General features: G+C 39.9%; 1 protein-coding gene across 1 annotated transcript in view; it reads left to right on the forward strand.

Annotated features, from left to right (window-relative positions):
* The window catches only part of ADCY2 (adenylate cyclase 2), a 685338-nt gene that overhangs the window by 68904 nt on the left and 599077 nt on the right, over positions 1-17357 (forward strand). Inside the window, exon 2 of the mRNA XM_089654517.1 lies at positions 13662-13859. Coding sequence (XP_089510643.1) covers positions 13662-13859 — 198 coding nt within the window. The remainder of the gene's footprint in view (positions 1-13661; positions 13860-17357) is intronic.

Below are 17357 nucleotides of genomic sequence, written 5' to 3' on the forward strand. Positions count from 1 at the left end.
ATATCTAGAGTCAGATAGACTACAGATTTCTCAAAAAAGAATATATGACAATGCCCATTGAAGTTATAGGTGATGTTTGCATTCCCTGTGATAGCATTAAAAGCGATAAAAAAAAAATGAAAGGTACAGTGTAAAAATAATTAAAAATATCAAAATAACTTAAAAAAAAAATCACCCTCGACCAACCCCCCCCGTGCGCGCGCACCTGTGTGCGCTAGCATTGACCATGTGCTGGTATGTAAACAGCGGTTGCACCATGCATGTGAGGTATCCCCGTGAAGGTCAGATCAAGGGCAGTAATTCTAACACTAGACCACCTCTGTAAATCTAAAATGTTCGCTTGTAAAGGCTTTTAAAACATTGCCTATGGATATTAAAAATGTATGCAGTTTGTTGCCATTACACGGGGCATGCACAGTTTTAAAGCATAACATGTTTAGTATCTATTTACTCGCCATACCATTATCTTTTATATTTTACTAAATAATTGGCCAATATATTGTGTTTTTGTGCATTAAACGTAACAAAAAGTGTATGTTATTAAAACAAAATTGCGTTTGAAAAATTGCTGCGTGAGTACTATGTGACCTATAAAGTTACAGCACCCACCATTTTATTCACTAGGGTGTTTTCTTTAAAAAAATATATAATTTTGGGGGGTTTAAATTCATTTCCTAGCAAAAAATACTGATTTTTTTCATGTGAACAAAAAGTGTCAGAAAAGGCTTGGTCTTCAGATGGTTTGGAGTGATGTGTGGCATAAACTTCTAATGCTGGGCATAAAATGCCCCCACCCCCCAAAACGACCCCTTTTTGGAAAGTAGACACCCCAAACTATTTGCTGAGAGGCATGTTGAATCAATAGAAGAATTTTTTTTTTTACCACACGTTTTTGGAAAATGACAAAAAAAATTTTTTTTATATTTTTTACACATAATTGTCACTTAAATGATTTATTGCTCACACATGCCATTGGTATATGTTGAATTACTAATCAAAATACATTCTGCTACTTTTCTCCAGTATGGGGGTACCACATACGAGAGATGTTTTGGCAGTCTAGCCAAGTACAGGACCCCAACATCCAATAAGCACCTTCAGGCTTTTAAAGGGCTATATTTCCTAATTACACTTCCTGACTACCTATCACAGTTTCGGAGAACCTAGAATGCCAGGATAGCACCAAACCCCTCCAAATGACCACTTTTTGGAAAGTAGACACCCCAAGGAATTTGATAAGAAGTATGGTGAGTATTTTGCAGATCTTATTTGTTGCCACAAGTTTTTGGAAAATGAAGAAATAAAACAAAAACATATTGTTTCTTTTCTTTTTTTTATTTTTCAAATCCTTATAAGAAAAAGTTAGATCTGCAAAATACTCACTATGCCTCTTTTTAAATTCCTTGGGGTGTCTACTTTCCAAAAAGGGGTAGTAACTTTTTTTTTGGGGGGGGGGGGGTTGGTGCTATCCTGGCATTTCAGGGCCTTCAAAACTGGGATAGGTAGTGAGGAAGTGAAATGAAGAAGTTACGCACCTTCAGGCTTTCAAAGTGGTTATTGGATTTCAGGCTCCTGTATGTGGCTAGTCTCCCAAAAAGTCTTACACGTGGTATCTCCATACTCGTTAGAAGTCGCATAGTGTATTTTGGGGTGTAATTCCACATATACCCATGGCTTGTGTGAGAAATATATAATTTGAATGACAACTTTGTGTTAAAAAAAAATTTTTTTTGGTCATTTTCTAGAAACCTGTGTAAACAAATAAATCTTCCATGGACTCAATATGCCTCTCAACAGATAGCTTAGGGTGTCTACTTTCCGAAAAGGGGTAATTTGGGGGTGTTTGTACTATTTTTGTATTTTAGCACCTCAAGAAATGTGATGGGCAGTCAGAAAGTAAAAGCTGTGTAAATTCCAATATTTATACCATAGTTTGTAGACGCTATAATCTTCACACAAAGCAATCAATATACACTTATTGGGATTTTTTAACCAAAAACATGTAGAAGAATACATTTTGGCCTAAATTTATGATGAAATTTTAGTTTTTTTGGATATTTTTTATGACAAAAATGAGAAAATATCGCTTTTAAAAAAAAAAATTTGTTCTCAATTTTTTTGTTTATAGCGCCAAAAATAAAAAGCACACAGGTGATCAAATACCACCAAAAGAAAGCTCTATTTATGTGAAAAAAGGACAAATTTAATTTATTTGCATGACTGTGCAATTATCAGTTAAACTAGTGCAGCACTGTATATCAAAAAAAATGGCGTAAATGGCAGTATCTATACCATAGTTTGTAGATGCTATAACTTTCACACAAAGCAATCAATATACACTTATTGGGATTTTTTTTTACCAAAAACATGTAGCAGAATACTTTTTGGCCTAAATTTATGACTAACTTTGAATTTACTACATATTTTTTATAGCCGAAAGTAAAAAAGATCATTTTTCTTCAAAATTGTTGGTCTTTTTTTGTTTATAGCGCGAAAAATAAAAAGTGCACAGGTGATCAAATACCACCAAAAGAAAGCTCTATTTGTGTGAAAAAAGGACGTAAAGTTTGTTTGGGTACATCATTGCATGACCGCGCAATTATCAGTTGAATTAGTACAGTGCCGAGTAGCAAAAAGGGGCCTGGTCATTAAGGGGGGTAAATCCCCTAGAGGGCAAGTGGTTAATGAATCAAACCTTGCCCTGCCTGGGAGCAGGACATGATGAAAAAGTTTGGTTCAGAAGAGCAACCAAATGGTAGGAATCTGCAACAGAATTACAGTATTTTGTAATGTACATAAATCACTCAAGGGAATTGTTGACATCATAAAAGCATTCTTTTTTGTTTTTTTGGCTAGGAAACTGAGAAAAAATCAAAGGATGTCCTATACTCCAACAGGCAATTGCTGGCTACAGTGGTCATCTGCAGGCAATGCCTCTACCTTCTCTAGAAAAGCTGGTCCTTTGAGGGTGTTGGCATAATGGCACAATTTTAGCAAAGCAAGCAAACATGAGAAGCCACCAACGGGTTAATGCCATGTGTGAACAGACAAAGTATTACTTTTGCAACAGTGATTCAGAGTGCTACCTTTGGATGAGCTCAGGGTATGCAAAGCGGCTGTGGGGAGAAAGGCACAACAATATCTAGCAATGCAGCATTCATTTGGGAACAAAGCATTTTTAAATTTAGCTCGCCCAACCTCTGCCGTCTGACTGTAAACACCAGCACTGTGCCTAGGGGAGACTCTGCTGACACAGCTGCCCACTTCTCATGGACCCAGCAGACCCCAGACGAGGCTGTCAGCCCTGATGAAAGCCATCCAGAGGGCCAGTAGCAGGCCTTCCTGGATTATGGGTCATTTAGTTGTTACACCAGGGACCACATCCAGCCTAAATCCACAAGCATGGAAGGATGGCCAGCCCTTTAGACCAGCCAGGTAGAGCACACCTACTTATAGGTTCTGCACATAGAAAGAAAAAGTTAAGGTCCTGGTAGATGGGGCTATACTGCCATGGAGCCTTTAGGGAGCATCCTATTTAGCAACTTCATTGCAAAGAAGCTGTAGTATTTGTTTGAAAAATTTGTCTGTTTTACCACTCACCCTTTCTCTGCTTGCACCCATTTTAACTGTGGGCAAATGACAGTAGGGTCAGGTGTTGTAACTCCTTCTCTGCCCTTCATTGAATGTGAAACCATGCACATGCACACTAACCACACATCAGGGATGCAACTGTGCAATAAGCACAGTGTTTCCAGCCCTTTGTTTACACAATGCTATAGCAGCAGCAGTGTCTGCCGTCTTCCAAAAGAAATATAAGGCAAATGATGTAGAAAGAAGACTGGAACTACTGAAAAATGATAGTTTTTGAATACTATTAAAGTATGAAGGGGACAATTCAAATGGAAAAAAACTTGACAAACTAACTGAAGATCTGCTTTAAAAGAAAGTTACAAAATTATATATGGGGAATTGGACATTTAGTTATCAAAACACTGTTTATCCTAAACAATAAGTGCATTTTTGCTCCCTTGGGTCACAGCTAATCTCTTCAAGTTACGCCACTTAGTACATCCTGTGACTCGGAAGCTGCAACCATTCTCATACCTCCAGAAAAAAAGATTTACCTTCCCAACATTTATATATCTATCTCCAGATACGCCCCTTTTTCTCTACCATGTCCCCCACATTGACTCTTGGGAAACCCACTCCCTTTGAGCATCTTAGCATTCAAGGTCCCCATCATAGAGGCATCATTTCTAATACATACAAACATCTTATGGATGCTTCCCCCCTCTCTGACACCCATCATTACATGCACAAGTGGTCCCAGTTTACAATGTGACATTGATCTGATACAGTGGAAAAAAATTTGGGAAAACACATCTAAATCTTCTGTCTAAATCTTTTGTCATACAAAATTATGATGCTGTGATACAAAACTCCCAATGTAATTCATGCCTTTAACCCGAATGCTTCTTCCGCCTGCTGGATCCATTTTTTGGACCTGTGGATCTATTGTTCCTTTTTGGGACGAGGTTTTGTTCTTTTAACAATTGCTATTACATACCTCTCCCCTTTGAGCCCCTATACTTTTTGTTGAGCCTGCCATTCCCAGGTCTTCCTAAAATGGCCAGGAAACTCACCATGCATATTCTGACTGCGGCTAGAAGAAGCATTCCTATGTGTTGGCTATCCTCTATACCTCCAACTCTGTTTAAAATTATTGCTGATGTGAGATAGATGGAATACTTGACTGCTTTACATGTCTGTTCAATTGCTGTGTTCAAGGCAGTGTGGCACCCATGGGATAATTTCACATCTTCCCACCTTTCTCCAAATGTACGGTTCTAATGGCCTCCCCACTGTTATGCAACATTATTATGTTTGCAACCATGCAGATTTCACCATTGATGTGCTCCCTCCTTCTTTTGTGTTCCTCTTTCATTTACTGTTTGTACAGTGGGGATCGAAAGTTTGGGCACCCCAATTAAAAATTTGTATTAATGTGCATAAAGAAGCCAAGGAAAGATGGAAAAATCTCCAGAAGGCATCAAATTATAGATTAGACATTCTTATACAGTATATGTGAAAACCAATAAAAATTGTTAATAAGAAAAAAAAAAGTGCATTTTTTTTTTCTTTTAAATACTTTATTCCCCTTATGGCATCTTCATTGCCCTTAGTGAGTGTGCTTCAATTTTGCCCAACCTCTGGCCCATGTAGCAGAGTTAAATATGCCCACCTTCTTTTCCTTATACAACTGTCTTGCTAGACTATACATAGTTACATAGTTAGTCTGGCTGAAAAAAGACAAAAGTCAATCCAGTTCAACCATTAAAAAAAAAAGTTATAATCCTATACCCACAGTTGATCCAAAAGGCAAACACCCCCCCCCCCCCCCCCCGCAAAGCATGATCCAATTTGTTCCTGCAGGGAAAAAAATTCCTTCCTGATCCCCGAGAGGCAATCGGATATTCCCTGGATCAATTTTACCTATAAATGTTAGTATCCAGTTATATTCTATGTATCTAAGAAACAATCCAGGTCTTTTTTAAAGCAATCCACTGAGCTGGCTAGAACCAACTCTTGAGGGAGTCTATTCCACATTTTCACAGCTCTCACTGTGAAGAAACCTTTCCATGTTTGGAGATTAAACTTATTTTCCTCCAGATGTAAAGAGTGCCCCCTTGTCCTCTGTGATGACCTCAGGGTGAATAGCCCAAAACTGAACTGCATATTCCAGATGCGGTGTTACTAATGATTTGTACAGGGGTAATATGATATCTCTCTCTCTCTGGAGTCTATACCTCTTTTAATACAAGAGAGGATTTTGCTCGCTTTAGAAACCGCAGTTTGGCATTGCATGCTATTATTAAGCTTGTGATCTACCAGAACTCCCAGATCCTTCTCCACCATTGATTCCCCCAGTTGTACTCCCCTAGTATGTATGATGCATGCATATTCTTAGCCCCCAAGTGCATAACCTTACATTTATCAACATTAAACCTCATTTGCCACATAGTTGCCCAATTAAACAGTGCATTGAGGTCGGCTTGTAAATTGAAGACATCCTGTAAGGACGTTATTCCACTGCACAGCTTGCTGTCATCTGCAAAGACTGAAATGGGATTTTTAATCCCAGACCCTATATTGTTTATAAATATATTAAAAAGTAAGGGTCCCAACACTGAAACTTGGGGTACACCACTGACAACCCTAGACCATTCAGAGTATGAATCATTAATTTACGCAGCTCTTTACACATATATATATATTGTACATTCACATCAGTCCCTAACCCTCAACCCTTTCTATCTGTGCAAGGAGCTGAGTCTCCACCTCCTCATTAACACTGGGAAGCCTATAACAATCTCCAATGATTACCTTTTTTAGTACGCATCCCCATGTGCAGTTCCACCTATAATACTTCAGCCTCATCACACTCTCCATCAACTAGGTCCTCTTTCACACTCGCTCTGAGATCACTTCTCACATAAAGACAGACACCACCACCTTTCCTATTTACCCATTCTCTCTGAAAGAGAACATAGCCAGGAATATTAATGGCCCAATCATGTGAAGAATGAAGCCAAGATTCAGCAATACCAATTAAATCATAGTTCTCTTCATGCACCAAAGCTTCCAACTCACCTATTTTGCTTGGAAGACTTCTGGCACTGGTGAGCAAACACTTTAATCCATTGACACCTTGTTCACACGTATTTTGCATATTTTTTATTTTCATACAAATGGTACTAATTCCAGTGGCTGTTTGTAACATGGGAACCTTCTTTTCTGCCATAGCCTTCCCCCCATCTTTCCCCATTCCACCCACCAATAAGTATTGACCCCTGTCTGATCTGTCCACCCAGTTATAATCTAATCCCCCCCCTCTCAATCCTGGTTTAAATACTCCTCCAGCCTTCCCATAAACCTCTCCCCTAGCACAGCAGACCCCCTTCCATTTAGTTGCAAACCATCTCTAGCATATAGGTTGCACCACAATGAAAAGTCAGCCCAGTGCTCTAGAAACCCAAATTTTTCCCTCTTACACCAGGTCTTCAGCCATGCATTGAGTTCTCTAATCTCCCCCTGTCTTTCCTGAGTTGCGCATGGCACAGGTAATATTTCAGAGCATATCACCTTGGAGGTCCTTCCCTTCAACTTGCAGCCTAGTTCTTTAAATTGATTCTTAAGGAGCCTCCATCTTCCATGTATTCTGTCATTTTTTTCCAACATCAGCCAAGACAGCTGGGTCATGCCCAGCCCCTCCCAATAATTTATCAACCCAGTCCACCACATGCCGAACCCTGGCACCAGGGAGACAGCAAACCATTTGGTTGAGGCGATCCTGGCGACAAATTATTCTATCAGTCCTTCTGATTATAGAATCCCCTACTACCACCAGTTGTCTAGGCCTTCCTGCCCTACCCTCACCACCCATCCCAGATGGTCTGCCCTCCCGGCTGTTAGGGATAGCAGTGACATCCAGGGTTGTTACCCCTGAGCTTGCCACCCCCACATCTTCACCCAACTTGGCAAATCTGTTTGGGTGTACAAACCCAGGGCCGGCCTTCCTTTTCTGTGAGCCCCTACCACTCCCTCTCGTTACAGTAACCCATCTTCCTACCTGATAATCCTGATTAGCCTATCCACCCTCCACATCAATCCCACTAGCTACCTGCTCAGATATACAGTATAGAAATTGTTATTGTATAAAGGGTTGGCAAGTGGCCTTGTTTTTTTTCTGGGTGGCAAGATTTATGTCCAAAAATAAGGTCCGATTAGCATACTAAATGAATATAAGGGCACTGGAGAGGCCTTTGAGGACAATGGAGATAGTAGCAATGATAATTTTGGTTTACATAACAATTTAAGTTTCATATAAAACAAAACACAACTTTTCACCAGCACTAATTATGGATGTGTAAATATGATGTATAAAAAATGTATACAACGTATGACATTTGCTAAAATATAAAACATAGAAGATCACATCACATGTATAAATCTTAAAATCACATATGTGCCATCACTCAAAACTGGAAAGTCAATATGAATAATATACAGATGTTTAAGGGTCTGTTTTTATATTTCCTATTTAAACCTATTCATAGATAAGATTTAAATTTGAGGAATTTAAAAGTAGTAGATTACCTATGAATATGTTTTCTTTAGAGTAAAAATGGCACTGGCAAAAATTTGTATTTAGATGTTTGTTTCAGGCAAGTTTCTGTTTTCAGATGGCAGCTGCCTATTAGTAGCAGTAGCGGGTCGTGCATTTCACACTCAGGCCTTCAGTGATGTCCTGTCTGAATTAATCCAGCAATTTTGGGCTGTAAACTTAAAAATTCAGCACAGAAAAAACAGGGACACGGAAAAATCAGGGCTTGGATTAGCCAGAGTTAAGTATATAGAAAAATGTAAATAAAATGCATTATACTCACCAAAACTACTAATTATGTGTACACATAATCCATCCTCCTTTCTTTCTTCAAGATTTCAAATGAAAATGCTGACATGATTGTACACCTGCTAGATGGCCCTGGTGTCACCAACTCAAAATCTGATTGGCTAAAGCTGAATGTTCATTGCCATTTACTGTACGCTACAGCACTGCTAAAGTTACAATTTCATTGCCATTTACTGTAAGCTACAGCACTGTTGACTCTGATGGCCTCAAGGTAGATTTCTTTGACTCTGGCAACACATGATGGCTATCATGGCTGAAATATGACTGGATAAAAGCTCTAACATAAACATACACTACTGGAAACACCAAAACTAAGAGAAATACACATTCATGGAAAACAATATATTAAAACATAAGTCAGTGATTATGATAGGCAGTGTTTTGGCCAGCAAAGAAGGCCTTGCTGGCCCTGACAGCCCACCACTGATTTGTAGTATATTAAGTATATTATATTAATTTACTAGACAATATCTGGAATGGTTGACAGATCACGTTAAGTGGGTTTTCTCACAAATATACAGCACAAATAAAAAAACAGCAAACTTGTATGTTATAGTTAAGTTAACTTGTAAGTGTAATATACTTTAACCCTTTTACTTGCAGGTCCAAATGGAGTACAGACCTACAGCACTGCTTCCAGCAGGCCAGGTCTGTACGTACAGACCTATATTCCTCCTCTGCCATAAGCTCATGGTCACTTGAGTGACCATGTAGTTATAGCAGAAATGTTCAGCAGAGCCTGTAACGGACCGCCTGACAGTACCTCTATCAGTCCCCTGATAGAGCCTCCCCAGAGTGCGGAGTCTAAGTACCGGAGCACTTGTTCACCAGGGCCCCTGATGGTGGGGATGGACTTGGAGCGATCCGGGACCAGGTCGCAGCTGCTAGGTATCTCTACCAGAGGTAGAGGAGTCTGCCAAGGGCTCCAGCGGGTTAAGAGTCTGATGTGAGGGAGCCCAGGGATCCCTGAGGGATGGATGGACGGATGAGCAAAGTCAGAGTCAAAAAAGCTGGGTCGGTAACTAGCGGATCGGTGAGGTACAAGACGATATGCAAAGGATAGTCGGGTCACACGCAGGGTCAATACCAAAAGATCAGATCTATAAGGGAACATCCAGGAGCAGAGTCAGGCAAGCCAAGGGGTCAGGACAGGAGAAGGCAACAAGGTCAGACAATCCAAATCAGAAGTACTCACACACAGGTAACAGGATACAAAAGACCATTCGGCAACAAGCATCTCTGCAGGGCTGGCTTAATTAGCCCGCCCTGCACCTGACCGTCGCCGCCTAGGTCCCAGTGCCTGCCTAGTACTGTCAAGACGATGGATGCGCCTGGGTCCTAGTGCCCTGCTACCTGTACGTCTTGTCAGATGCCTATGCATGTGTAGACCCATGTGTCGCGATGGTCCCTGACAGAGCCTGCTGACCAAAACAATAGCTCTAATTAGTGGTTAACAAGCCGCTGGTCAGAGCTATTCATCTAAAATAACCACCCCCACAACAGGGACGGACTGACAACTCATGGGGCCACTGGGCAATAGGGGATCATGGGGCCCCTGTGTCCTTGCCCATACTCAGAAAAGCCAATGAAAAAGATACCAGGGGCATCTCATGGGGCCCCCTACTGACCCCGGCCCCTCGGGCAGTGCCCGAGTTTCCAAATGGTGAGTTTGCCCCTGCTCCACACACACTGATACTGCTGCCTTTATACAGCCTACCTGCTGCTTCCTCCCCTCCTGCAGTCCCTAAAATGCCCCCACTGTCTCCTGCCTTCACACCTGCCCCCAGCACCGATCCTCACCCCCAGCATCAGTAAACACCCCCCCATCCCCCCCCCCCCCAGCCAGCATGGATCTCTGCGGATCTGATGCAGTTGCCGGCTTCCTTCCGCTGACACTCTCACTGGCAATTGCTTACTAAATCTTTTTTTTTTTTTAAATGTGTGCCCCCTTCCTCGCTGGGACCCCCCATCAACGCCCCCCGGGCAGCTCTGCAAGCTGGCTTTCCCTCCACGGGACTCTGGAGATCTGCCAGTGACAGATCGGGAGCAGAATGGAGAGCAGAAGGCTGGTAAATGTGTTTACCAGCGCCTTTCTTTCCTGAATAAACAAAGTGATCAGTGTTCATTCATCACTGCCACACAGTAAACTGTGTTTAGTATGTGTCAGTTTGTGAATGAATAGGATGGATTCTCTATACAGACTTCTATCACATTCATTACAGTGCAGCCCAGGTTACAAATAGAGGGAATGTCTTCAGTCCCTTTCTCTGTCTCAAAAAGAGGCATTAGGGTTCTTTGTAGAGACTCTATATAGTGTCTCTCAATAGCACCCCCCCCTTCCAAAAAAATATATAAAAATATTTTATTTAAATCAAATAAAATTGTAAAAATAAAAAAACCTAGTAAGGGTAGATTAAGATTTGCATCTAAATCTCTCTTGCTGCTGAAGTCCAGAGGCTACTGACAGGCAGTGAGGAAGCAATTCAATGCCTCCTCACCACCTGTTTTGACCCCCATCTGACAAAAGTGCTGCAACGGTGTGCATTGCATGCTGTTGCAGAGCCTTTGCAACGCTTCCTCAGAGGTAAATGTGTAGCGTTCAGAAGGCGGCATCACTACAAGTCAGGTCAACTGTGCTGTTGGTGTGCAGCGAAGCATTACAGCCGCAGCATTTAACCCCTTGCCACATAATCACATACCTGCTACGTTATTGTATCTGGATGTCATTGGTGCCATTTTCAAACAATCAAAAGCATTTTAGCCACCGATCTTGTTGTTTTGAATGCTTTTGAGGGCAGAGAAGGGAATTGGGGTCTTATAGACCCCAGATCCCTCCATAAAGAGTACCTGTCATATGCCTATTTCTATCATAAGGGATGTTTACATTCCTAGTGACAGCAATAAAAGTGGTCAAAGAAAAAAAAAATTTAAAGCAATAGTTTAAAAATAAAAATAATAAAATAAATTACTAATAGAAAAATTAAAGTGCCCCCGTTCCCCAGTGCTAGCACACAAAGGCGAACATGTGCTTTGGTCCTACACACATGCAAACTTTCAGAAAATATATGGATTACTGGGTCTTTTAAAAACTCTGAAAGCTCTAAGCGGAAAATGAAACCTTCACATTTTAAATTTGAATAAGGCAAAAAAAAGCGTAATTTAAAATGTACAAATATTTGTTATTTATTAACTTAAAACAGGTTAAGCTTTTATATTTAGTAGGAATTTAGCAGAAATTTTGTAAAATTTGATGTGCTTTTTAATAATGATTTTAGTGTATTTTTAGCAAAATTATTGTTTTGATAAACATTTGCGCAAATATCTTGGGGCTTTTAAACATTAGTATTACAAACTCAAACTGTAAGTGAAAAAATTAAAACCCCTTAGTTTTTTGGGGACATTTTGATATTTTTTGCTTACTTTCGAATTTTTCCATTTCGCAAACGGGCACAATTTAAAATTTACAAATATTTGTTATTTATTAATTCAGCACAAGTTAGGCATTTATATTTATTAGGAATTTAGCAGGAATTTGGATAGTCATATTTTTGCGTTTGTGTGATCTTCACCATTTCACAAAAAGGTGCAATTGAAAATGTACAAATATTTGTTAACTCATTACAGGTTAAGCTTTTATATGTAGCAGTAATTTTGTAAAAGTTGCTGTGTTTTTATGTGCTAATAATGATTTTAGTGTATTTTCAGCAAAAATATTGCTTTGATAAACATTTGTGTATATATCGTGGGGCCTTAAAAAGCACCTTCTTTGTATTCTACTGATCATATGCTTTCAGAAAATATATGGTTTGGAGGGTCTTTTACAAACTCTGAAAACAGTAAGGGAAAAATAAAGCAATGGAAAAATTGTAAAAATGGTCGGCCAGCTGAGTTTAAAAGTGGAGCATAGAGCCTGGCAGTGAAAGAGTTAAAGTGGTTCTAAAGTTTTCAATTTAAAAAAAAGCAAACAAACATGTACAAATCATTAGTAAGACCTCATCTGGAATATGCAGTTCAGTTTTGGGCATCAATTCACAAAAAGAACATTGGGGAACTGGAGAAAGTACAGAGAGGGGAAACTTAACTGATGTGAGGCGTGGAGGAGATCAGCTATGAGGAAAGATTAGAGGAACTGAATTTGTTCTGTCTTGAGAAGAGGAGATTATGGGGAGATATGATCAACATGTATAAATACATCAGTGGTTCATATAGTGAACTTGGTGTAGAGCTATTCACCCTGCGGTCATCACAGAGGACAAGGGGGCACTCTTTACGTCTGGAGAAAAAGAAATGTAATTCCAAACACGGAAAGGTTTTTGCACAGTGAGAGCTGTGAAAATGTGGAAAAGACTCCCTCAAGTGTTGGTTCTGGCCAACTCAGTGGATTGCTTCAAAAAAGGCCTGGATTGTTTCTTAGATACACAGAATATAACTGGATACTAACATTTATAGGTAAAGTTGATCCAGGGAATATCCGATTGCCTCTCGGGGGATCAGGAAGGAATTTTTTTCCCAGCAGGAGCAAATTGGATCGTGCTTTGCTGGGGGTTTTTTTTGCCTTCCTCTGGATCAACTGTTGGTATAGGATTATCACTTTTTTTTTTCTATGGTTGAACTGGATGAACTTTTGTCTTTTTTCAGCCAGACTAACTATGTAACTGTTATGCTTACATGCTCTGTGTAATGGTTTTGCACAGAGCAGCCTGATCCTTCTCTTCTTGGGTCCCCTGCCAACGCTTCTGGCCCCTACCTTTTGCTGCTTGCTCTGGGTGTGCTTGTGTGTGCTCACACCTATGCCTCCTCTGTGTTTCTATGGGACACAGAGCATGGCTCAGTCCCGTCCCTCGCTCCCTCCTCACTATCTGTGATTGCCAATGGCTCCTGCAGCTGCCAGTGAGGTGGAAGAGACCCTGGAGAGCCAAGGCTCCCGTGCACAGTGCTGGAACGCGATGGGGCTCAGGTAGGAAAAGAGGGGAATTGCACACTGAAGGTTTTTTACCTTCATGCATAGAATGCTTGAAGGTAAAAAAAAACCTTCAACCTAAAGAACCACTTTAATTTAATGTTTATCTAAGAAAGCTGTAGCAAAGAAGCTTTAATAAGCAATTACTACCATTCATTGTGTTTTTTATTCTGACCATTAAATGTACATAAACTCGTTTTTAATAACTTGTATATATTTTTTTTTCAGGGAATTGAAGACCATATGGTGTTTTTAATCACTGTTCCAACAGCGATAGCTATTTTTTTTATCATCTTTATACTTGTCTGCATAGAATCTATCTTCAAGAAGCTCCTAAGGATTTTCTCGTTGGTCATCTGGGGTTGTCTTGTTGCAATGGGATATCTCTTTATGTGTTTTGGTGGCATCATTTTACCTTGGGACCAGGTAGGTATTTTAGTTGATAATGCATTGCTGAGATCCTCAAGCCTAAGAAGTAGCTCAAAGAAAGAAGGCAAGTTATATGTAAACATGGCTTACATTTAGGGGTCAATTTATACAAATTTTACTTTGCAAATGTCTCAGCATTCCCGCAAAAGTCACAAATTTTACTCGTAATGTTTGATATTTTTGTGAAATGCCTGTTTCTATTTTTCCTAAATTTGATCTTAACAGAAAATAGCCCTAAGAACATTCAACCAGAAGAAGAAATATGTGGGAAACCTTTGCATTGTGCACAAGAAGCGTTGAAATGTTTAACAGTGGAATTACCACTGCTGCTAAATGTGACAGCTTCCTGCTCAGGGCTCACCCCAGTTAAATTGATCACTGCCACACCAGTTAAATTGTCCCTAGTCACCACCACACCAGTTAGTGTCCCTGATCACCACCACAACAGTTAGTGTCCTTGATCACCGCCACAGCCATCACAGTGTCACCATAAGCACTTGTTCACATGTGTGATTCTCTCTGCAAAGCAATCCAAGTTCAGATCATTCTTCAGAGAGCATTTGGCAGGCATTGTGGAGGCACTGTAACATCTCCTCACCACCTGTTTTAACCCCTTGGACCCTGCACAAGCAAGCCCATTCACATGAATATGTCACAATTGGCGGATGTGCAGGGGGTATAATTCCCTTCACAGCTGTGAAATAAAGCATAGCAGCCACAGCAGGTGTACACCCTAGTCTCTGCAGCTAAAGGGGGTAGCGGTTGAGAGATGGTAAAACTGCGGCTCAACTGCAAGATTTTCTCTCCCCCCCCCCCCCAATCCTTATCTGTGAACAATCTCTAATAGTGCATTCACTCAGAGTTCTCCAATCACCACCACACTGACACAGTGTCACCAGACCAGTAGCAGAATGTGTTTTGGGGTGAAATGCCAATGCTGTATGTGAGAAATATCTTCTTAAATTGACACATTTTTGTGAAAATACCTTTGGGTGTTTACTTTCCAGAATGTGGTCATTTTTTTGTGCGTTTCCTCTCTCCTGATTGTCCTCCAAAATGTGATAGGTAGTCAGAAAATTAGATGCATGATCTATGTTCCTGGAAAGCCTGAAGGTACTCCAAAGATTGTGGGCCTCTCTGGGTGGCTAGGCTGTAAAACAGTCCCATGCATGTGGTATACTTGGGAAGAGTAGCAGAATGTGTTTTTGGGTGTAATTCTACACATGCCTGTGATTTGTGCTGGAAATATCCTATTAATTGACATTTGTGTAAAAAAACCAAAACCAAAAAAAATCAATCTTTTTAAAATGGGGTCATTTTGTGGGTGTTTCCACTGACCCGGAGCTCCAAGGCCTCCAAAAATGTGACAGGAAATCAGGAAATTAGATGCATAATTTATGTGTCCTTGAACAGCCAAAGGTGCTTTTTGGATTTTGGAACCCTCTATGCAATCCAAGCTGTGAAAAAGTCTCACACATGTGGTATCTCTATACTCAGGAGGCATAGCAGAATGCCTTTTGATGTTTAATTATAAATATGCCTATGCTGTGTGTGAAACAGAACATGTTAAAATGACAACTTTATGGACCTCTTACTGAATACCTTGGACTGTCTACTTTCCAAAAAGGAGTCACTTTGGGGGTATTTTTTTACTATTCTGGCATTTTAGGGCCTCAAGAAATGGCAGTTAGTAGTTTGTAAACGCTATAACTTTTACACAGACTAAATAATATACACTGATGTGGGCTATTTTTACCAAAGACACGTAGCAGAATACATTTTTGCCTAAATGTATTAAGAAAGATTATTTAATTTCAAAATGTTATTACAAAAACTAATAAGAAAGTGATTTTTTTAAATTTATTTTCAGTATTTTTTGTTTAGATAGCAAAAAATTAAAAACCCAGTGGTGATTAAATAACACAAAAGAAAGCTCTATTTGTTTAAAAAAATGATATGCATTTTATTTGGGTACAGTGTTGCATGCCTGAGTAATTGTCATTCAAAGCTTGACAGTGCTGAAAACTTAAAAGTGGCCTTGGCAGGACAGGGGTGAAATGTCTGGATTTGAGGTGGTTAAGCATCATACCATTAAATCATTAGAATAAATTATATACACCACACTGGTATGATCTCAACGTGTACTTCAAATGCACTCTTGTCACTGTTAAAAGCTTCAGAAATTTCATCCAGAAAAATAATTTCTGTATTCCATGATGAAAAATAAAAAATGGACTTTGCTTTTGGAACATTGTAGTGTGATAATGTATTATTATTATTATTATTGCATTGAAAGCAGGACAGCAAAAACAATTCATAAAGCAAATGTTTTAGCTGAACACAGAAACATATTCAGCAGTGGTCAGCAGCAATAATGACTGTTAAGAAGCATAGACATAATGCCACAATTTCACATAACATACATTGCACCATCATAAAAATAACTTGCCTGATGAAGGGGCCCTGCGTGGTTCAGAAACATTGCTGCTGCATATATTATGTGACCACTAAATAAAGCTTTGGACCCTTCTGAGGATTCCTTTGTGCTGGTGACATTCTTCCTCTTCATAAAAAATAAAACATGGAAACTGTTTTTGACTGGAAGGGCAAAGTCACAGCTTTATCTATCAGTAGTTTCCACAAATTCAGTGAATAACTCCAACATGAATATTATACTAATGGCTAGCCAACAGCTAGCTGAGCAAAATTGACAGAATCAGCGTTGTTTCATTCTAAAACTGAATTTACTTCTGTGAATAGTTCTGTAAAACTGCAATACAATCACAGAAACTGACGTTACAATATGCTTTTATACATGTCTATTACAAATGCATACAAAGAACACATTTCTTGCAAACAGCTACCTACAAATCACATTACTTACAAGCATTACTTACCTTAGTCAAGGTAGAGGGAATTATGAACAGTTCCAAATATCAGTCAATATTGGCACAAAACCTTCAGGCTTCTGCTAGAAAGCTGAACATGAAGAGGACCTTCGTGTTTCAGCATGACAATGATCCAAAGCATACATTCAAATCAGCAAACGAATATCTTCACCAGAAGACTAAAGTTTTGGAATGGCCCAGCCAGAGCCCAGACCTGAATCCGATCGAAAATCTGGGGGGTAATCTGAAAAGGGCTGTGCACAGGAGATGCCCTCGCAATCTGACAGATTTGGAGTGTTTTTGCAAGGAATAGTGGGCAAATTTTGCCAAGTCAAGATGTGCCATGCTGATAGACTCATACCCAAAAAGACTGAGTGCTGTAATAAAATCAAAAGGTGCTTCAACAAAGTATTAATTTAAGGGTGTTCACACTTATGTGTCAAGGTCCTACCTTTTCCCTGAGGTTATGTTACTCCATGTGCTAGCGTCCATCTTGGATTCTGCTGTGCATGGTGGGAATCCTTTTATGCCTTCAGGTCTCTGAGGTCCATCCCCCAGAGGGGTGTGGCTGATGACATATAAGCCTGTGGCCCGCACATGCTCTTTG

The sequence above is a fragment of the Staurois parvus genome, unplaced genomic scaffold (genome assembly GCF_062004578.1).
Source record: "Staurois parvus isolate SC_StPar_1 unplaced genomic scaffold, SC_StPar_1.0 ptg000772l, whole genome shotgun sequence".
Classification (NCBI taxonomy): Eukaryota; Metazoa; Chordata; class Amphibia; order Anura; family Ranidae; genus Staurois; species Staurois parvus.